The following is a 23,323-nucleotide window of genomic DNA, read 5'->3' as shown; positions in this document are numbered from 1 at the left end:
CGATTCCACTGATCAACCAGCCTGTTGCTGTGCCAGTACCATGCTGTTTTAATTACTATTGCTTTATAGTACAGTTTGAGATCAGGTATGGAGACTCCTCCGGAGCACCTTTTATTGTACAAGATTGTTTTAGCTATTCTGGGTTTCTTGTTTTTCCATATGAAGTTCAGAATTGAACTTTCAATGTCTTTAAAAAATTGTGTAGGTATTTTGATAGGGATTGCATTGAATCTGTAGATTGCTTTTGGTAGGATGGCCATTTTTATTATGTTATTTCTCCCGATCCATGAGCAAGGAAGATCCTTCCATCTTCTCATGTCATCTTCAATCTCTTTCTATAGAGTTTTGAAATTTTTTTCAAACAAGTCCTTCACTTGCTTAGTTAGAGTAACTCCTAAGTCCTTTATATTGCTTGTGGCTAATGTGAAGGGTGTAGTTTCCCTAATTTCTTCCTCTGCAAGTTTATCATTTGTGTATAGGAAGGCTACAGACTTTTTTGAGTTAATTTTGTATCCAGCCAATTTGCTGAAGGTGTTTATCAGCTGTAGTAGTTCTCTGGTGGAGTTTTGAGGGTCACTTATGTAGACTATCATATCATCTGCAAATAGGGATAATTTGACTACCTCCTTTCCCATTTGAATACCTTTGATCTCTTTTTGTTGTCTTATTGCTCCGGCTAGAACTTCGAATACTTTATTGAGGAGATATGGAGAGAGTGGGCAGCCTTGCCTTGTTCCTGATTTTAGAGGAATTTCCTTGAGTATCTCACAATTTACATTGATTTTAGCTACTGGCTTCCTATATATAGCCTTTATAATGTTGAAGAAAGTGCCTTGTATTCCCGATCTCTCTAAAACTTTAAACATGAATGGGTGTTGGATTTTATCAAATGCTTTCTCTGCATTTAAAGAGATGATCATGTGGTTTTTTATTTTCAGTTTGTTTATGTGGTGGATTACATTGATGGATTTCCATATTTTAAACCATCCCTGCATGCCTGGAATGAAGCCTACTTGGTCATGATGAATGAATGATATCTTTGATGTGCTCTTGTATTCGTTTTGCAAGTATTTTATTTAGTATTTTTGCATCGATGTTCATAAGAGAAATTGGTCTGAAATTCTCTTTCTTTGTTGAGTCTTTGTGAGGTTTAGGTATCAATGAGACTATGGCCTCATAGAATGAATTTGGTAATGTTCCTTCCTTTTCTATCTTTTGGAGTACCTTGAAGAGTATCGGTATTAGCTTGCCCTTGAAGGTCTGGTAGAATTCTGCACTGAAACCATCTGGCCCTGGGCTCTTTTTGGTTGGGAGACTATCAACGATTACTTCAATTTCTGTAGGGGAAATGGGACTATTTAGCTTGTTTATCTGTTCTTCACTCAACTTTGGCAAGTGAAATTGATCAAGAAAATCTTCCATTTCCCTTAGATTTTCAAATTTTGTGGCATATATGCCTTCAAAGTAGGATCTTATGATTCTTTGTATTTCTTCAGTGTCTATTGTTATGTCTCCCTTTTCATTTCTGATTTTGTTGATTTCAATACTGTCTCTCTGCCTTTTAGTTAGTTTGGCTAATGGTCTGTCTATCTTGTTGACTTTCTCAAAGAACCAGCTCTTGGTTTTCTTGATTCTTTGGACTGTTTTCTTAGTTTCTAATTTGTTAATTTCACCCCTGAGTTTGATAATTTCCAGATGTCTACTCCTTTTGGGTGTTTCTGCTTCTTTTTTTTCTAGGGTTTCCAGTTGTGTCGTTAAGGTGTTTACGCGTGATGCTTCCAATTTCTTTTTAAAGGCACTTAGTGCTATGAATTTTCCTCTTAGCACTGCTTTCAGTGTATCCCACAAATTTGAGTATGTTGTTCCTTCATTTTCATTGAATTTCAGAAACTCCTTGATTTCTTTCTCTATTTCTTCCCTGACCCAGGTGTCATTTAGCAGAGAGTTGTTTAGTTTCCACATACGTGTAGGCTTTTTGTTATTTCTGTTGTTGTTGAATTGCAGCCTAAGCCCATGATGATCTGATAGGATACAAGGTATTATTTCAATCCTCTTGTATCTGTTGAGGCTTTCTTTGTGAACTACGATGTGATCAATTTTGGAGAAGGTTCCATGGGGTGAATAGAAGAAGGTATATTCTTTCTTGTTTGGGTGAAAGGTTCTATAGATATCTGTTAGATCCATTTGACCCATGGCATTGGTTAATGATGTTATTTCTCGGCTTAGTTTCTGTTTCAATGATATGTCCTTCAGAGAGAGTGGGGTGTTGAAGTCTCCCACTATTATTGTGTGGGGATCGATGTGTGGTTTAAATCTTTTTAGCAGATCTTTTACAAATGTGGGTGCTCTTATATTGGGGGCATAGATGTTCAGGATTGTGATGTCATCTTGATTGACTTTACCTTTGATGAGTATCAAGTGTCCATCCTCATCCCTTTTGATTAATCTTGGTTGAAAGTCTATTTTGTTTGATATTAAAATGGCTACGCCTGCTTGCTTCTTGTGACCATTTGCTTGGAATATTTTTCCCAACCTTTTATCCTGAGGTAATGCCTATCATTATAGGTGAGATGTGTTTCTTGAATGCAGAAGAATGTTGGATCCTGTTTATGTACCCATTCAGTTAGTCTGTGTCTTTTTATTGGAGAATTGAGACCATTGATGTTGAGAGATATTAATGACCAGTGACTGTTAAGAGTCGTAATTTTGATGTAGGTTCCAGTCGAGCGTTTGTGTAGTTGTGTTTTTGCCATGGTATAGTTATCTATTTCCTGAGTAGGATTGGTTGTAGCTTGACCCTTTGGGATGGAGTTTTCCTTCTAGTACCTTCTGTAAAGCTGGATTTGTGGATAGGTACTGTTTGAATTTGGTTTTGTCATGGAATATTTTGTTTTCTCCATCAATGGTTATTGATAGTTTTGCTGGGTAAAGTAGTCTGGCCTGGCATCTGTGGTCTCTTAGGGTTTGCAGGATCTCTGTCCAGGCCCTTCTGGCTTTGATGGTCTCTGCTGAGAAGTCGGGTGTAATTCTGATAGGTTTGCCATTAAACGTAATTTGGCCCTTTTCCCTTGCAGCTTTTAATATTTTTTCTTTGTTCTGTATGTTTTGTGTTTTGATTATTATGTGACGGGCAGTTTTTCTTTTCTGGTCAATTCTATTTGGTGTTTTATAGTCCTCTTGTATGTTTATAGGCATCTCTTTCTTTAGAGTGGAGAAATTTTCTTCTATGATTTTGTTAAGAATATTTTCTGGGCCTTGGAGTCTGATATCCTCTCTTTCTTCAATGCCTATTATCCTCAGATTTTTTCTTTTCATGGTGTCCTTAATTTCTTGGATTTTTGTGTCAGGAGTTTTCCAGATTTGGCATTTTCTTTAATGGTTGCTTCAAGCTCTGTGATTGTATCTTCTAGACTTGAGATTCGTTCTTCCATCTCTTGGATTCTGTTAGAAAAGCTCAGCACTGTGTCATTCGCCTTCTTCTCTGAGGCCTCACGTTCTCGTTTTTCTTCTGTCTGTGTGTTTATCATTGAATCCATTTTCATCTTCATATCTTGAACAGATTTTTTTATTTCTTTCATCTGGTTCTTTAAAATTTCCCGAAAATTTTCCAGTTCCACTCTATGTTCTTCTTTTATATCTCGGACCTGCTTCGCTGCGTCTTCCTGCATCTGATTTCGAATTTTATTTGTTTCTTCCATTATCATCCTCGTTACCAAGGATTTGAGGTCATTTTCTTGTGTTTCCGTTGTGTTTGAGTTCTCCGGGTTGTTTTCTTTGGGATAGCTGGGAACTGGAGAGGCCATGTTGTTTTGGGGTTTTTTGCATATGCTTTTTCTCTGTCCCTTACACATCTTGCCCTCTGTTATTGTTGGGTAACTTCCTGAGTTGGGTGGAGGGAGTCTGATGATAGATTCACTTGTTTTCTCACAATTTTCGTAGGCTGTAAGCCCTGATACTTCACTGGTGTGGATGGCAGGAGGTTAGCCCTGTCGTTTTGGGCTCTCACAGCCAGAGATCCTCAGCTCCCCCTTGCTGTGGGTCCTGCAATTGTTCTGGGTCTCTGAATGAGCGTTGGATCAGGCCAAGGTATCCACAGCCTTTTGGGTTCCCTGCCAAGTCCAGCCAGGGATACTGGGCCCGAACCACGCATCGAGCTTAGCTAGTTTCTTAGGGCCTGAACCGTCTGTCACAGCAGGAGAACTGCGACTGCACTGAGCAAGCGCCTAGGGTGGCAGTGAGCGCTCCGCCCAGCTTGCGTCACAGCAGAAGTACTGCGTCTGTACTGAGCAAGCACCTAGGGTAGAACTGAGATCTCCGCTCAGCTTTTGTCACAGCAGGAAAACTGCGACTGCGCTGAGCAAGCACCTGGTGCAAGTGAGCGCTCTGCCCAGCTTGCTGTTCAGCTTTAATATGAGGGTATATGCCTAGTCTTATTGTGTTTTGATATGTCCTGTTAAGTTGATATCACAGAGAGGCATTCTCTTTTCTGAAGAGAAGTGGAGGAGAAGTGGCACAGGGGAGAAGGGACGGGGGGCTAGGAGGGGGTAAAAGGAGAGGTTGCTGTCCAGATGTATTCTATGAAAGGATAAACAGGCTTAGGCAAATCTAGCTTCTGAAAAGGTCTATCCAGAAATTTTTAAGTGATGTTTTAAACATTGATAGATGGCTAAGGACAAAACAATCCCTCTTAAAAATTAAAATAGCTTTCTCATTCTCTTTTGTAATTCTTAATACAATTAAATATTTACTTGTTTGTTTTTTATTTTATTAATGTATTCATATTACATCTCAATGGTTATCTCCTGCCTTGTATCCTCCCATTCCTCCCTCCCTCCCATTTTCCCCTTACTCCACTCTCCTATGACTGTGACTGAGGGGGACCTCCTCCCCCTGTATATGCTCATAAGGTATCAAGTCTCTTCTTGGTAGCCTGCCATCCTTCCTCTGAGTGCCACCAGGTCTCCCCATCTAGGGGATGAGGTCAAATATGAGGCACCAGAATACGTGTAAAAGTCAGTTCCCACTCTCCACTCAACAGTGGAGAATGTCCTGTCCATTGGCTAGATCTGGGTAGGGGTTTGAAGTTTATGACCTGATTAAAACAATTAAATATTTAAATAAAGGAAAATTTGAAAAGATGCTGGAATAGTGATACAAAGGTGATGCTGTTTGTGATAATATTTTGGAGGCATCTTTAAAAGATGAAAGGTAGTTGATCTGAGAAGTCTATCTACATGCCCCTCTCCTATGTCTCCAGGCTGGGTGACATCTATCAATTTGATTTTCTTATTTTGCTTTGTTCTCTTTTTATTTTTAATTCATATTTATTCTACAGTTATAGTAATTACAAGAAGCGTCTGCATAAATACAGCAAGCATTCATCGTACCCAAACATCATCCTTCCTTCATACTTTTTCCCAGCCCAACCTATACCCTTTAATTTTTCTAGTAATTACTTCTTTGGGTGAGGACCTCAAACTTTTCAATTATGAAAGAAATATATGGTACTTGTCTTTCTGTGTTTTTCTTATTTTGCTCAAGATAATGTTCTCCAGTTACATATATTTTGCTGCAAATTCTAGGATTTCAGTCTTTTCTCTGGCTGAGAAAATATTTTTATAATATATTATGTGCTGATGTGCCACAACATTGATTCCATCCTGATGTTATTAGAACTCTGTCATGATAAACACGGAAATGGTGCTATCTCCATTCTACTGGAATATATTCTTTTTCTTGGGCTGGTGAGATCATTGGATCATATTATCTCCATTATTATTATTATTATTATTATTATTATTATTATTATTATTATTATTATTATTATTATTCTCCATACTGATGCTACTAATTTACAATCCCAAAACCAGTTCTTTTCTCTCCACAGATGCTCCTGAATTTTCCACAATATTCACTATACATGAGCTGAAACGATTGCCATCTTATGTTATTTTTACCAGTTAAGTTGGTTTAAAAAATATGATTTCAACAAAGGTGTTTTTCCTACAAAATGGAAGCAAGTAATGGGCCATTGCCATTTTTGTGTGGTTTCTAACACACCGGGATGCAGAGAAACCATATTTTTGTAAAATTCTAGCTCCGTGCTGAAAGATTTATTATTCTACAGTTCAAGTTGGTAATCTGAAGAATTTTTCAGTTGATATGTCTGGCTAAAGTTTTTCTAAGTGGGATCTGAATGAGAAACCACACAGAAACCACAGAGTTTGTTCTTCTGGGACTGTCGGATGACCCTAAGCTCCAGGTTGTGATCTTCGTCTTCCTCTTCATCACCTACACTCTCAGCATCACAGGCAACCTGACCATCATCACTCTCACCTTGATGGATTCTCACCTCCAGACCCCCATGTATTTCTTCCTCAGGAATTTCTCTGTCTTAGAAGTATCCTTCACAACTGTCTGCATACCCAAGTTCTTGGGCACCATAATCTCAGGGGATAAAACCATTTCCTTCAACAACTGCATAGCTCAGTTATTTTTTATTATTCTATTTGGAGTCACTGAATTTTACCTCCTAGCCGCCATGTCCTATGATCGTTACATTGCCATCTGCAAGCCCCTGCATTACCTGACCATCATGAGCCAGAGGGTCTGCACAATGCTTGTCTTTGCTTGCTGGCTGGTTTCTTTCCTAATCATCTTCCCTGCACTCATGTTGCTCCTGCGGCTTGATTACTGTGGGTCCAATGTCATTGATCACTTTACCTGTGATTACTTTCCCTTGCTTCAGCTTTCCTGTTCAGATACAAAGTTCCTGGAAACGATGGGGTTTTCCTGTGCTGTCTTTAGTCTAATGTTCACTTTGGCATTAATATTTCTGTCCTACACATATATCATCAGGACAATTGTGAAGATTCCTTCTGCTAGCCAGAGGACAAAGGCCTTTTCCACGTGTTCTTCCCACATGGTTGTCATCTCCATCTCTTATGGCAGCTGCATTTTTATGTACATTAAACCCTCAGCAGCTGATAGAGCATCTTTGACCAAGGGAGTTGCTATGCTAAATACCTCAGTAGCCCCCATGCTAAACCCTTTTATTTATAGCCTGAGGAATCAGCAAGTCAAACAAGCCTTTATGAACATGGCAAGGAAGATGGTCGCTTTCACCAAGTTTATGAAATGATGTGGCCTGTGAATGATGGACACATTGAAGGCCAATTCAAATAATAAAACAGACATTTCCAGTGGCCACAGTATATCAATATTTTCATTCATCTTTCTAAGAGTTTATTAAACTATTCATGTAATTCTCACTCATCCAATTAAAATCGCTTTCTTAAAAATTTCTAACATTGTTTTTCTAATATAGGATGACAGTAATTTTTAATCTTTATTAATTTTCAAAGGTATTAATGCAACATCAGTTATATTCAGATAAGTATGGTCCCAGAGTGGGATATTTATAAACATATGTTACTACACATTAAAAATTCCACTTTGTGGTTTCTAAAACTTTTTATTTTGATATTTTAAAGTAACTAAATCATTCCTCCTTCATTTTCTTCCCTTCAAACTCAACCCCTTCTTGCTATCTTTCAAATTCATGGTTTCTTTTTCATAATATACATACATATTCCTAAACACATAAGAACAGCCTGCTTATTGTGTATAATGTCACTTGTATTTAAATTCTCAAGGATTAAAATTGCAGATGGGTAACCAATTGGTATGTGCTAATATATTTTATAGAACTTCCATATTCACTTTGCCTTTGAAAAATATTTACGTATCACATCAATTAATTAAATGTAAGCTTTTTATTAACCAAGACATGTTACCTAATACTCACTCCCTTAAGTCATGCTCACATAATTTTCTTATTGATGAGAAAAAACACCAGTGTGAATTTAAACTTTAGGTATAAGTATTAACATTTACACTTAAGTTTTTTCTAAGCACTCAACATAGAAGTAAATTAGCGTCATTTTCCCTAAATATAACTGGCATATGTGACTATATAAATAAATAGGTAAAATTGTACACAATAGTGAAGAAATAGCCATTTCAGTCAGCAGTCAAATTTTCTTTCACTGATCCTAGCAAGAGAAAGCAATATTCTGAATATTAGCAGACAAATATTTAAAGATTATACTTACATGTGTTTCTATACCTTGGTCAAACTGTTTTAGAATTTTACAAAATATTAAACATTCACATATATTATACATACATATGCTCACAAACACATATATGGGTATATAGACACAATATACACTTCATCTCATATCTCAAAAAGTTTGAATTTTGGTATGTATTTAACTTATAACATTCCTAAGCAATACCGATTAAAGCCATAATTTGTATGAATAAATGCTCAAAAGCCAACGTGGTTAAGAGCAGTGTTCTAGAACACCTGAGTTCAGTTCCTGCCACCCATGTCTGCCAGCTCACAGTCAGCTGCAACCCTGGTTCCAAAGGTATCCAACTATTCCTTCCTCTGTGGGCCTCTGAACTCATGCACATATGCCCACACAGAAACCTACACAACGCACATGATTAGAAATAATAAAAATATATGTGCAAAACTTCCACATATATGAAGTGATTGTTACACTTTTGACATAACTAAAAGCTTCATGTGTCAAATGGTTGGTTTCTGAATGGAGTGCTGTCAAGGTCTGACTGAACTTGAAGAAGTGTCCTGGAAACGGACTGATCTAGTGAAAGTTTCAAGATCAGGTGAGTAATTATCCAAGGTCTACTATGTTACCGAGGATCATAGGGTCCCTTTTGCAGGTCCTCTATCTTCTTTACAGAGAATTTTTGAAAGAACTCAGAAATATAAGGATTTTATAAAGAATAGCAGAACAGGCTGTAAATATGTCAGCTGTTAGATGGATTAAAGGAAAAGAGAAAGCCATGCCGTTTAGAAATGAAGGAACAGACATGCTCTGCAATGAAAATCTCCAGGTTATTGTACCGGGGGTGATGGGTCTTCAGAAAGAGTGAGGATGCCCGGAGTAAAGATTAGAGAAAGAAGGAATTGAGCAGGTCCAGAAAAAAATGATAAATATATGAAAAAGAATTATACTTTCCAAGTTAGAACTCAGAAATGTGAGCAAACTAAGCCGTGAGAATCTGTGATCAAGTGCGTCAGGAGGGGATTCTTAGGTATGTACACACATCGTATTAAGAGGACACCTGCTTTTTTTTTTTTTTTTTTTTTGGTGTGGGAGAAAAAAATATTGATGTTTCTAACCAGGCAAGAGGATGGATGGCGGGGGTTTATACTCTACACAGCATTTAAGTCTAAGGTGGCACATTGGTTGGGTGGCTCCTATCTTTCCTCCTATGCTCAAAATCATCACCCATCTTGTTCACACTGCATCTGACCTCCATGAGGAGAGCCTGTCAAGATTAACACATACTTGTCAACGTCCTCGCCTTGCTCTGCTCCTGTCAGCAGGAGGGCTAGCAGAAGATGCCTTTGGAACTCAACATCTTCCATTCTTCTTCTACATAGCACACGTCTGCTTGTTTTCCAACAGAGTTCTTGCAGACATGTTTTCCAGATAGTCCAGTCCTGGCCAACTACCAAAATCATATACAAGACAGGCAAGTTCATTCAAATTTCCCTTTCAAGTCTGTGTAATAGATGTAACTCTCTACCAACTCTTTATCTATTTTTATGCATTCACAATCTCACTGTTTAATACACTCTATGAAAATTCCTTTTTTTTTATAAAAACATCATCTTATGCTAGGTATGATAGCTCATACCTGTAATCCTAACGATGAAGAGGAAGTGATAAGGAACTCCATCTTTATCACCTTATCACAGTTTGAAATTACTCTAGGTTAGGTTACATTGGCAACACTGAGTTACAGAATTAGACTTTACATCAGAGCAAGGGGGGATTTTTACAATTATAAATACAAATTTATTTCTGGATAAATCTTCTACATAAGTTTTCTATTAGTAAGGAATAACAGACACTTAGTTTTAGGTTGTTTCATTGTTGGTGCACAGCAAACGTTTGTAGACTCGAGAGATTTTACAATAACATGCTATATGGGTAATTAAATTTGAAATAAAAAGTACTGTATCAAAATCTTCCTTCTACAATCACAACCTAAGTTGAGCTTGTGCTAGGAAACTGAAAAGACTATGTGGATTTGGCTGCAGTAATTTTAACCAGCAATTGTTAAAATTCTTTGGAGAGCATCTCTGTGAAACAAGACAGCCTTGTATATGGACAGTTAGTTTACAAATTAGAGGTATCTTGTACTTGGCACTTCCAAGATGGGTTAGTCCTGAAACTGCTTGGCAGCTAAAGTCTCATCAACATGAACAAGAGGACTGTGATCTTTCATTTCTCGTGTTTTTTGAGGATGTATTAATTTACATTTGATTGCTGTGAGAAATCCAACTTGGGGAAAAGAGGGGATATTTTATCTTCCTGGCTATACTGCATCATCTAGTGAAGCCAAGATGGTACTCAAGGCAAAACCATAAAGTATAAGCACACATGCTGCTTGCTTCTGCTTTGCTCAACTGTCTTTCCTATACAAGCCAGGCGCATCTTCTCAGGGGCAGCTAGCAATGCTGGTGGTCACCTAGGCCTCGTCCATATGCATTAGTTAATAAGAAAATGCCCCACATAGGGATCTTCAGCAGAGATTCTATCTTCCCAGGTGCACCTAGGTTTGTGTCTAGTTGATAAAAACTGACACAAAGGATTTATTAGGTTTGTTTCTTTTGTTTTTCACTTTTGCTTTTGGGTTTGGTTTGGTTTCAGGTTTTGAAGTCATGGTCTCTAGTGTAGCCGTGGCTGCCCTAGAACTTTCTCTGTAGACCAGACTGGCCTTAAACTCACAGAACTCTGCCTACCTCTGCCTCCTAAGGGCTGGAGCTAAAGGCATGTGCCACCATACCTGACTGTTTCTGAGACAAGGTCTCATTTAGCTCAGGGTTACCCTGAACTTGCTGTGCAACTGAGGTTACAGGTATATACCATTATGCCCAACAATGTGTTTAGGGACTTCAATAGTAGTTTGATAAATATGAAAAAATCTTTTTTAACAGTATTTTTTCAAAAATTTTAATGGTAGAATTTCTGATTATGTCTTTATAACTATTGAGGAAGAGAATATATTATTCATAATATTTTCACATTTTTACTGTTTTCTATAAAATCTTTATTATTCATCATGTTCTATGGCTATTATAGGCTGCATTAAACATACAAATTAATATATACAATGCTGAAGAAAGTTTGCTAAGCTACTGGAATTTATAGAATGGGTCAGAAGCCTCTATGAATGCCAGATTTTCACTGAGAATCCCATTAGTTTTACACGGTTGCATAGGAATTTATGACCCATATCTTCCAGAACTACCAACTGGCTTAGCAGGACTCCAGTTAAAAGACACAAGGACAGAAAAGTATGTTATAAAGGAAGTCAAAGATTTCCCTAAAGCAGCAATAAAATGTAGAAACTCACTAAAGAACATAGGGTCAAAACACAGTGTATTATAATCTCAAAGAACTAATAAAGACATTTTTATAAAGAGAACACTCATCCATTGCTGATGGTATTGCAAACTTGTACAGCCAATATGTAAATCAATATGATGGATACTCAGAAAGCTGAGAATCAATCTACCTAAAATACAGTCATATCACTCTTGGGCATATACCTAAAGGTTGCTTCAATCCCCCACAATGACACTGGTTCAGCCATGTTCACTGCTGATCTACTTATAATAGCCAGAAACTTGAAACACTCTAGATGTCCTTCAGCTGAAAAATGGATTAGAAAAGTGATACATTTACACAATGGAGTAATTATTCAGCTGTTATTTAAAAAAATAATATCATAGCAGGCTACCAACTAAGAAGAGACTTGAAACCCTATGAGCATATACAGGGGGAGGAGGTCCCCCTCAGTCACAGTCATAGGGGAGGGGAGTAAGGGGAAAATGAGAGGGAGGGAGGAATGGGAGGATACAAGGGATGGGATAACAATTTAGATGTAATATGAATACATTAATAAAATATATTTAAAAATAACATCATAAATTTTGCCAGCAAGTAGCTGGAACTTGGAAAAAAATCATCCACAGTGAGGGAACCCAGATAAGTAATGACTTATATGTGAATATTAGCCATTAAATAAATGATAGCCGAGCTACAATCTGTAGACCTTGAACAACTAGGTACATAGGAAGGGATCTGGGGAGGGCGCACATGGATTCTCTGAGAAGGAAATTCAGAATATATTTTATGAATTGATTGGGGCAAAGTGAATAGGAACAGGATGCTCAGGTAGGAAGGAGAAGGGAGACATTGAATTGAAAGAAGAAACATTGGGAGAGAAAGCATAGGGAACAGCATTTGAAGTGCAGTATGGAAACTTAGTGCAGTGGAAACTTCCTAAAATATATGAAAGGGAACCTAATGAAGTCTCCAAATAATGAGAGAGATAGAACTCCAACTGGCCATCTCTTCTCACCAACCAAAGATTCAAGTACCAGGACTGGGTTACAACCAGTTGATCTGATGGCCAAAAGAGTCCAGGGGAAAGCCCCAAACAACCCAGAATGTTGTCAAAACAATAGACTGCCCTTCACAAACAGAGAGATTTCTAAAGTGTAAGATCCAGATGGGATGGAAGACACCAGGAGACAAGTCCCTTTAAATCAACTGAGCAAGGCTCATATGAACTCATAGAGACTAAAGCAGCAAGCACAAGGCCTACAGAGGTCTGCACCAGATCCTCTGTGTATATATTATAGCTTTCAGATATAGTATATAGCGTATATATTATAATTCCTGAATGTGTATATAGGTGGGTTTCTGGTTATTGTGACTTTTCTTGCAGTTCTTTTCCTTCTATTAATTGGCTTGTTCAAGTCCAGTGGTTTTATTTTATCTTATTATATTTTATTATGTTAAAAAATAAAAGAATGTTGATTAAAAAAGAAAGACAGAAAAAAATGTACCAAAGGAAACACTGAAGAAAGCCACAATGTAAACTGCAAAAGTTGAAAGAATAGGAAAAGAAGCTAAAAATGAAACTGAGAACATCTTAAAAATCAATTCAAACCTAATCTATCATATATAATTATGTCCAAATGTCCAGAATTAATCATGAGAACATAAATTTTCCATTGCTAGACTTAAGGAAAGCTCTATAATGACCTGTGGAGCAATGTCTTGAGTGGATGTAACAACTGTCAATAAAGCACTGTTTAGCCAATCAGCTGGGCAGAACAGGAAGTGGAAGGCAGGACTTCCTGGAGAGGGGGTGGAGCCAAGGTGGATACTAGTGGATAGTTGATGGAGAAGGTAGGAGAGAAATGGCCCGAGAAGGATCAGATTGGCAAGTGCTTGTGAGATATGTAGGTTATGATGATTAGAGTAGTTTATTTTAGTAGATTAGTAGCAGCTTATATTCTTCCCGGAGTAGTGCTTGCAGCTTTGAATTACATTTCAGTCTCTTTGTGTCAATTATTGGCTTTCTAGGCTGAACAGTTTCATTTTATTGTAACAAATAGCAATTGTTTCATTCTACCACTTAAATGGTGTCCTCTGTAATCCAAAGGAGGCAGAGCATATCCGTCAGCATTCTTCAGGGGATAAAACAATGAGATACGTGGACAGATTCATTTTCATCATGAGAACTTGGCCTATGCAAACTACAGATCTAAGGAAATCTGCGGTGTGCCTCTAATCTGTGTCCACACCCAAAGATCTGACCATAGGAACCGAGTGGTCAAAGGACTAGTAAGAATTCACAGGTGTGAGAATTGTTCAGGGGCTGCGTTAGGTAGACGCTTCAGTGTAAGATCTAGAGAGTGTTTTCTGTTGCTGTTATTTTTGTTTGTTTGTTTGTTTTTCTATTTTAGTACACACCAGACAGCACCAGGCTTACTCATTACTTAAATATATATTGTTTTTTCTTGGCATGTAAATTAGTACTTTCACTATGGAAACCAGCATAGAAGCTCTTCAAAATGAGTACAAATAAAGTTAGCATATTTGCCAGATACGTCACTTCTGAGGATACACTGAAGGGAATAAATAACCGCATTAGAGATGTGTGACAAAGGACCAAGTGCTCCAAGGTCTCTCACCCACTTCACATTGTCCAGTTGTGTATCTTTGTGTTAATTACTACCTACTGAAAGAAGAAGCTTCTCTGATGAAAGCTGAACAATTAACTTATCTGTGGATGTAATAATACATCATTAGGGGTCATTTGTTTCTATGTTCAGCTAGCACAATAATTGCACTGGGGTTTTTCCTTGGGGGCCATGACCTATCTAGTCTCACGTCGGCCTCATGAGCAGTACTAGGTGTTGGTGCCATCACATAGAGTAGGTCTTACTTTTAACTAAGGTGGTTTGTTACTTCCATAATATATATGCCACTGTTGCACCAGTGCACCAGTATATGTTGCAGAGGGGTTGCTATTGTGTCACAAGGTTTGTATCTGGGAGGTATTGATGGTTACTTTTCTCCTCCAGCAGTATTTATAATACTTCTCAGTGCTATGAAATTTAGTCGAGAGGGGTGAAGTTCCTAATTGAACACTAGCTCAATTTCTCCATGCTTAATGAAGTAAGTGATGTCTTCAACAAGAGAGCCTTATTACCAGACTGTGGAGGGTAACCACTGGCCTTGGAAATAGCCTTAAAATATCTGAAGTGCAATACCAGGGCTGCAAAAATAAAAATAAATTTTTTTTGGTTTTTGTTGGTTGTTGGGTTTTATTCATATTTTCTAGTTTTACTTGTACATTAAGCCTTGATTATTTCCTTTAAAAAATATACAGAACTCTGAAGTATGTAAAATAAGTGATGTTGACCACTTTTTAAAAAGAACACAACTAACATAAATAAAGGGTCACTATCTGATATTTTAAAAAAGGTTTTCAGTGTTAGTTATCCTCCAATGATGTGTGTGAATGTTTATTTCAGCACTATCTAGGTCATGGAGTGAGCCTAAGTGACAATCAGCAAATGGGAAAGTGTACTGTATGTATGCATGCATGCATATATATTGTGCAGCACCTTCATTAAAAAAGGGCAAAATCATATCATTTTCATAAAATGGATGTACTGGAGTTGAGCATGCAAAATAAATTGAACAAAAATCTAAAGGCAAGTGAATAAGACTTCTCTTATATGAAAAAGAAATTAAGAAGTAAACATAGAGAAGATGGATATGACATAATTCTAAATTATATCTACAAGCTATAAATGAGTGAATATTTAAATAAAACCCACTCGGATGTGAAGAATGAAAGAAACAGGAGCACTTTTTACTATAGTGTGAATAATTGACCGAACCCAGATAGGGAATTTATTTAGTTTTGTTTAAATTACTGTTTACTTTTGATTCAGCAATTCCATTATAAGTAATTCATCCCAGTGGCAAGAACATAATTATTTTAAACACAGAAATATTTTAAGCACAGAAATTTTGGGTTTTGAAAATATATCATAAATACTCATACACATTTTTACATGTTATCACCGTTCTAATTATTGTAATTGGAAACTGATGATTGACCTCTGAGAGAGAATGATAAGATACATTAAGGTTCAGCCTTAAAAAGAACCATGAAACTGCAGTCATGTTTAAAAATGCCTCTATGTGTTGACATGGCCTTGTAATTGACAAGCAAATGCTCTGGAGCATACAAGTCACGGTTAATCAGAGCATTTGTAGAGTAACACATTTATCTTAGAGTCAGTGGTATACAATATGTTTGTATGTGCATGTTAATTTTTTAAACAGCACTCTTCCACACCATACAATTTGTCAGTCCCTTAGGAAATGACGCCATCATGTCTAGTTACCCTGAGAATTGTTTGTTCTTATTAAATGCTTTCTGATACGAGAGAAGGGTACAAAGTCTTCACTATTTCAGAAATGGTGAGTTTCCATATTGTGGTGTATGTTACATTTAAAAATATTATGAATGCTTTTGATTAATGTGCTGTAGTTCTGTAGAAATATTGATCTCATGAATCTTCCTCACATTCATTGAGTTAGTCAAAAATAGTATCTCTAAGGCAAAATGTAAATAAGCAAATCTGTCATATATTTTAGGATAGAATGAAAAAGAAGGACTGGCCCATCCACACTCTTTATTCACCAGGATAATAACTGACGTATGAAAGCACAAAGCTGGCAGAGTTTACATGTCCAACTGAAGAAAGTTGTTAAACTAATAAGGGGTTAGTATATTAATATTTTTATATTGACTTACAAAGAGATAATTGTAAATTATTATAAAAATGTTTTAATATTAGAAAATATTTTAACTTTATGTTGTATGCACAAGATCCAACAAAACTAAATGCAATTGTGTTTCTGGCCCTGTGGGTCATAAAACCCATAATGTGATTTGTGTGATTTTCCCATATACTTCGTACATGTTATAAAGATGTATGGTGTGTGTAATTATTAAGGCAGAACAAATCAATAATTTCATATGAGGAAATTTTATTTTAAGTGCAATATAACTAAACATTATGTCAGTGTTATCATGGGAAGTTTTCATAAATTATAATATTTTCTGATATATTGTTTTATAGCATCTGCATGTTTTAAAGAACTTTGATGACCATAGTACTATTCTTTACACTGGTTTTTGGATCTGTGAGAGATGAATAACATATGAGGGTAGTGAGTATTGTTCGAAGCACAGACTGTGTGATATGTTAGATTTTCTATACCTCAGGCTGCTTCTCTGCCTAGCATGTCCTATCTCAAATCTTCAGTTCCTTTATGGACCATTTAAATACCAAATGCTCATGTATCTCCTTCTGCATAGTTCTGTAAATAACAAAGAACATTGATTTTAAATTATTCTTTGTTTTTTATGAGGGTTTTTTTTGCACTTTTACTGTTTTTAAAGAATAATTTGTACCTCAGAGGTTGGAAATAATTCTATTAGCATTCACAATGTAGAACATATGATCTTAGGTACTATCTGTCTTAAACAGCTTAAGTGTTTAATTTATGGCTATTTAGAACTCTAGTTTTCTCTAGAGATGTTACTAATTTTTTATTGAATAAATGTTCTATAAATTGGCATTTGATTAGAATTTGAATAAAATCTTCCAGGAAAAAAATTATAAAATGGGATATTTTTAAAATCTTGACTTCTAAAACCAGCCTAAGTTAGTGAATGCAAGCTGCAATACTACCTTTGCTATTATTGGTGTCACATCACTCTGTCTTTTCATGATATGTCCTGAAACAATCATGTTTCTCTATTTCTCCAAAAGTTTAGCGAGCATTTCCTATCACTAGACCCTGCACTGTATCAATAGCACGGAGAGGAGAGAAGGACGATATGTTGCTCTCTATAGCAGCACTACCAAACTGCTTATGAATGAAAGAAAGTTGTAAGTGGGATGTGAAACCTGAGACATCTCCAAAGCTTTTAAATGAAATGCAGATGGATTCAGCATCCTTTGTTAAGTCAAAGACATTGAACACCGGTGTCAATGGTCATAAAACAAAATCACTCAAGAAGCAGGTATGCTAATTTTTGATTGAATAAAATATTACCAACAAACTACTTCTAATTACAACATGGGCTAGTTTTCTTTCTATAGCTGTATATATTCATTGTCAGATAAAGATTACTTCTCATGAGCCACCCTATTCCGTGTACTCTCCACATTATACAGGACATGTGCATTTTCTAAGCTTTAAGTGTATTCTAATGGCTCAAAGTAAATATTCCAATTATTTTTAAATTCCCTATGTTTGCATGACTATAAAACCGGTAGAATATATGAAGTTTTAATGTCCAGTCAAAGTATTCTACAAATATAAGTTATCTGTCTTACACAATTATTTGAAAATGAAAAATGAGCCTTATATTTTTACTTGAAAAAAAATGGCTTTATGTCTATAGGTTAAACATTCGTTATTCTTTTTTCTATACAGATATTTTTCTTAATTCAAAACTGTCATGAAATAGAGGATAGTGATGGGAAATTCTACCAGTAAGACAGTTTATAATAGCAGATTCAACTGACGACTCAATTTGAAATCTATGTCATGTTCATGTTTCCCACTTATTTTTCTAGAGAACTGAACTTTCATTACCACACCCACCTGCTTGAATATTATTCTATAATTTTGTATATTTTCTTTTTTAGATATCTTTCTTAGAAGTGTCCTATATGTATATACTTAATTTGGTAATTACTATGGCTTCTAGAAACACTATCATTTACTATAACCATTGTATAACTGAAGGGGCAACTTACCTAAGAAATATAATTGAGAAGTTTTCCCAATTAAATAATTTATTCAAACAAATTACTGTAAATATAGGCACAGATAAACAATAATGACGTTTGGGCACAGTTTCATATAACTGACATGTCTCCTGTAAATAAGCCAAAAGGACTCACTCAATTTTGAGTTAAGTAAGTTTCTGAGTCTTATAAGCATATATTTCAGACTTGCATTATGTCATAATGGCATAAGCCATAGCCATTTGGGAAAAGGGAATTTCAATTGAGAAAATGTCCCCACAAGACCAAACTTTGGATAAGCCTGACGCATTTTCTTGAGTGATAGCTGATGTGTAAGGGTGTTCCTGGAAGCCGTCTGAGAAAGCCTAAGAACAAGTTAGTTAGTAAACAGTACTCCACCATGGCCTCTTTGTCAGTCACTGCCTCCTTGTTCCTTCCTTGAGTTCTGTCCCTGGAGTCCCTCACTGACAGACTTACAAACTCTACAGTGAGGAAATCATTTTAAAGAATTTTGTCCCCATTTAACTTTTGGCCATGGCATTTTATCACAATAGGAATCTTACCTAAGACACATACTAATGAAGTGTAAGATGTTCATGAGATGAATTCTAGACTCAATAAAGTATGTCTTGCGTGGCTTATGTTGAACATGGGCCTTACTAGGATATAAAGGAACAAATATTTTTTTTCTTATGTGTGATATGTAATATTAGTTGTTTTGGGTTTTCACCTTTATTTTTTGTTTACTTTTCATTTTATTTTATTTATTTTATTTTCTGTAGACTAGTTAGGAAAAAAAGAAGAGAAATGAAGAACCAGTCTGTGGAGATAGTGTTCATTTTGCTGGGACTGACAGAGGACTCTCAACTACAAATCTTGATTTTCCTGTTTCTGTTTTTCAATTACATCTTGAGCATGATGGGGAACTTAACAATCATCCTCCTCACGCTGCTGGATCCACATCTCAAGACGCCAATGTACTTCTTCCTCCGCAACTTCTCCTTCTTAGAAATTGCATTCACAACTGCCTGCATTCCACGGTTCTTGATGAGCATTCTCACTGGAGACAGATCAATTTCCTACAATGCTTGTGCAGCTCAATTATTCTTCTTTTTTCTATCACTAATCACTGAGTTCTATCTCCTGGCTGCCATGTCCTATGACCGCTATGTGGCCATCTGCAGACCACTGCACTACCCCATCATCATGAGCAGCAGAGTGTGCCACCTGCTGGTCCTCAGCTCCTGGGTGACTGGGTTCTTAGTCATCTTCCCCCCTTTGCTCTTGGGACTCAAACTGGATTTCTGTGCTTCCAAAACAATAGATCACTTCCTATGTGACACTTCTCCTGTCCTCCAGCTGTCTTGCACAGACACCAGGTTAATAGTATTGATGGCTTTTGTCTTAGCTGTAATAACTCTTGTCATCACCTTGATCTTAGTGATCCTCTCCTACACACTGATCATCAAAACCATCCTAAAGTTCCCTTCAGCCCAACAACGGAGAAAGGCCTTTTCCACCTGCTCCTCGCACATGGTTGTTGTGTCCATCACTTATGGGAGTTGTATCTTCATGTACATGAAAACATCAGCCAGGGAGAGGGTGGCTTTAAACAAAGGCGTGGCTGTGCTCAACACCTCTGTGGCCCCTTTGCTAAACCCTTTCATTTACACCCTAAGGAACCAGCAGGTGAAGGACGCTTTCAAACACGTGCTTCACAGACTGTGCGCTTCTAGAAATAGTGAGTTAAGATTTAGGCAAACATAGCATGCTCCTGGAACAGGAATGAAAGAAGAGAACATAATCTCCAAGTATGTCAGATAAGACCTATTCCTCAAGGCTCGTATTCTGTATTACCCTTTCTTTCCCTGCTCCTTTAAAGTGCCTGCCTCCTCCCTCCAGTCATTCCCCCAGATACTCCTACATCCATTTGGAACCAAGGCAGATGTTTACATGTGATGTTTCAGTCACTGTTGAGAGTATTGTCTCTTCTGGAATATCGTATAAAAGGAATCCTCCACTTTGTCCTTCATTTCCGGATTTTCTTGCTCAACATAACATTTTTCAGGTCTCCCATGTTGTAGTTGGTTCATGATGTTGATCTGATGTAGCAGTCTGTCTGTTGTACTTTTCTGAGGAAAAACCATTTGAATGGCAACATAGTTAATTCTTGTTGCTCTTGCAGAAGACCTGGGTTTGCTACCAAGTATCCACATGGCGGCTCACAATCATCCAATGCCTTCATCTTGTTTTTGTAGGCACTTCATGTGCATGGAATACAAACACATATACAGGCCAAAAAAAACACTCAGACACATAAAATAAATACTTACTTTTTTTCAAAAGCTACTACAGATGTTCTGTTAGCTCTCCACACTTTGTGCAAAGAGCAACAGTTGTATTCTTCTCCCAGTCCCAAACTTTTCATAGAAAATCTGCTCACTGAGCAACAGCGAACTGGAAACAATATAAACAAATGGCTTCCTGGTTTCTCCTCTCTCAGGGAGGAAGCATCATTTGTGATGCTGATGTGGCAGCACACAGTTCAATGAAGAACCTATCAGAGTCACTTAGAAATTATATCCCACACTTCTGTCACTCTGTCGACTCAATGGAGTGATGTCAGTGTTGTAAGCAGGTTTGGAGAGAGGGACATAATCTGAGTCTTGATTATTTGGCACAACCTGGCCATTATTAGTGTTGAATCCATAAGATCCATTCATATTATTTCAATCATCTCTGATGCATTGGATAAAAAAAATGTCTGTAGTCCAATTAAAGGAAAAATTAATAAAACAATACACTTTTGAAAATATATGATGTTAAGGGAGACAGGGACAGGCAGATCTCTGTGAGTTCCAGGCCAGCCTGCTCTGCACAGCAGGAACCAGGATAGCTAAGGCTACACAGAGAAACCCTGCCTCAGGAAAAAATGTTATGACTTGTAAAAAAAAATATGACATTATTACATAACACTTTTAATTTTCTTAAGATCTAACCTTCCAAAGACAGAACAAGGCCTATACTTGAGCTCTAGGAAAAATTCTTTCTAATCAATAAATCTCAGATCTTGTGAAGAAATGTATTCTTATTTGTTAATCTATTAGTCAACCAAAATTAACAACTTTATAAGGATTGACATAATAGATATGATGAGAGAAATTAAATGTTTGTAATTTCATCTAGTGCCAATGTGGCCTACACAGTGAAATCCTTCAAGTAGACATTTGGATATAAATTTTTTTAATCTTTTTTATTTTATTTATTTTTTAATTAAACATTTTTTTATTTTTTATATATATTTTATATTATTACACATATATACAATAGATTACCTATAGCAAGAAGAACCATGCCACAATCAGAAATTATATAAATGTTACATTCTTAGTGTTTTGGCTATTTCTATTTGACAGCCTTGAAGAAAACATCTTTCCTAGCTTGGCACATCTATAATTCTGAATGTAAATCTATCTCCATCACATATTCTCATTATGAACTTAAAACATCTGTCTAGGCCTAAAAACATCTTAACCCCTAAATAACTAAGCTTCATAGTGAAACTAAGCTACCTGGTCTTCAACTCCATCAGAGACTTGAGAAGGAATAAACTTGATTGCCTGAGCATGCTGGGAGTGCATGTTAGTAGCTTTGCAAATAGGATGATGAGAGAGACAGCTTTCTACCCGAATAGTGACACAAAACTCCCTATAATATTGAAGCATCCTCTTCAGTCTTCTCACCCAATATATGTGACAGACATATTTGTGAGGCAGGAACTATTGAGGACTTGCTTACTCTGTCTTGGCAGAGTTTGGCCATCGACTCTGCCAGCATCCAAGCTTGCCCTTTTATAGGCAGAATTCTGTCTGTGGTAGAAACAAGACCATTTTTCCCAGTGGCTTGTTTGCCACATTTGAAGCCATCTCCATAAGGAGGTTCTTTGATGCTCATCAGCCTCTTTGAGGTAGGCTTGGTGTTGCCAGAGTTACCCTGTCTCATTGTCAGTGAATCTTTAAATTAAATTTTTAAAAAAACATTTTAATGCAATATTCTGCATATCTCTGAGATTTTAAAAATCTTCTCTAACTATCCTACCTTACCTTTCTATAGAATAATATCAATCTGATGCACCTAAAATATATATTCTTGTGATAAAAGTAGATTGGCAATTGACATGTTAGTTGATCTGATCAACTAACAATTAACTTGTATAACTTATTTCTCCTAAACAGCCTTCAATAGCACTTTCAAAGCACTGGGAGTAAACCTTGCATTGTAATTGAGTTATGCGGGTACTATATCTCATACTAGAGTATATATATATATATATATATATATATATATATATATATATATATATATATATATATATAATCTTACATTTGAATTCTATACAACTGCACCTAGAATTAAACTTATTTTGCATCTATATCGAAAATTCTATACCAGTGATTTGAAAATAACCTTATAAGTGACAATTAAAGCATTAAGTTGGCAGATCCAAGATGGCAGCGAGCAGTGTGGACCGTGTTTGAAAGCTCCGGTGAACAATTCAGGGAATTGCACAGATTTCTGAGCCAGAAACACCAAGGTCCCCACCCCACGGCAGCAGAAGTGCTCCACGGTTCGGATGGACCAGGGTGCGGAGGACCTGCTTGCCCCTGCACACAGGAGGAGTGCGGACTTTCTCGGATCAGAGCAGCAATGGCAGAGACAGCAGTGTCACCAGCAGCACCAGCAGCACCAGCAGCTCCGGCACTAGCGGCGGTGGCTGAGGTTTGCAGCTCAGAGCCTTACAGTGGAGGCGATTGGTGTGGTGGACGGTGGGAGTTGCTGCAGGAGAGGGGACTCTGAACAGGATTTGGGTCCCATGGTGCCTTGAGACCCAAACTGGACTCAGCAGACAGTTCAGCCCCAGAGTCCTGGGGTTGCTCAGAGAGCTGTGCTGTGGAGAAGCTGGCTCAGCTCAGCAAGCAATTCTGTCCGAGGCACAGCTCCCCTGCTGTGACACAGGCTGGGCTGAGTGCTCACTTCCAACCTAGGCCCCATCTCAGCACAGTCACAGTT

At 37.1% G+C, this 23,323-nt stretch overlaps 1 protein-coding gene across 1 annotated transcript; it reads left to right on the top strand.

Moving 5' to 3' along the window:
• Nucleotides 1–6,196: 6,196 nt before the first annotated feature.
• On the top strand, nt 6,197–20,020 carry LOC311584228 (uncharacterized protein; the record flags this gene model as incomplete). Its single annotated transcript, XM_084758329.1, has 4 exons — nt 6,197–7,128; nt 13,715–13,805; nt 17,937–17,995; nt 19,054–20,020. 4 exons carry the CDS (start codon nt 6,197–6,199, stop codon nt 20,018–20,020), a joined length of 2,049 nt encoding a protein of 682 aa, XP_084614455.1.
• Nucleotides 20,021–23,323: the final 3,303 nt, after the last annotated feature.

Source organism: Acomys minous (assembly GCF_964271855.1).
Source record: "Acomys minous genome assembly, chromosome: 15".
Classification (NCBI taxonomy): domain Eukaryota; kingdom Metazoa; phylum Chordata; class Mammalia; order Rodentia; family Muridae; genus Acomys; species Acomys minous.
Note: the sequence above shows the minus strand (reverse complement) of the source record. Positions and strands in the feature narration are given on the sequence as shown.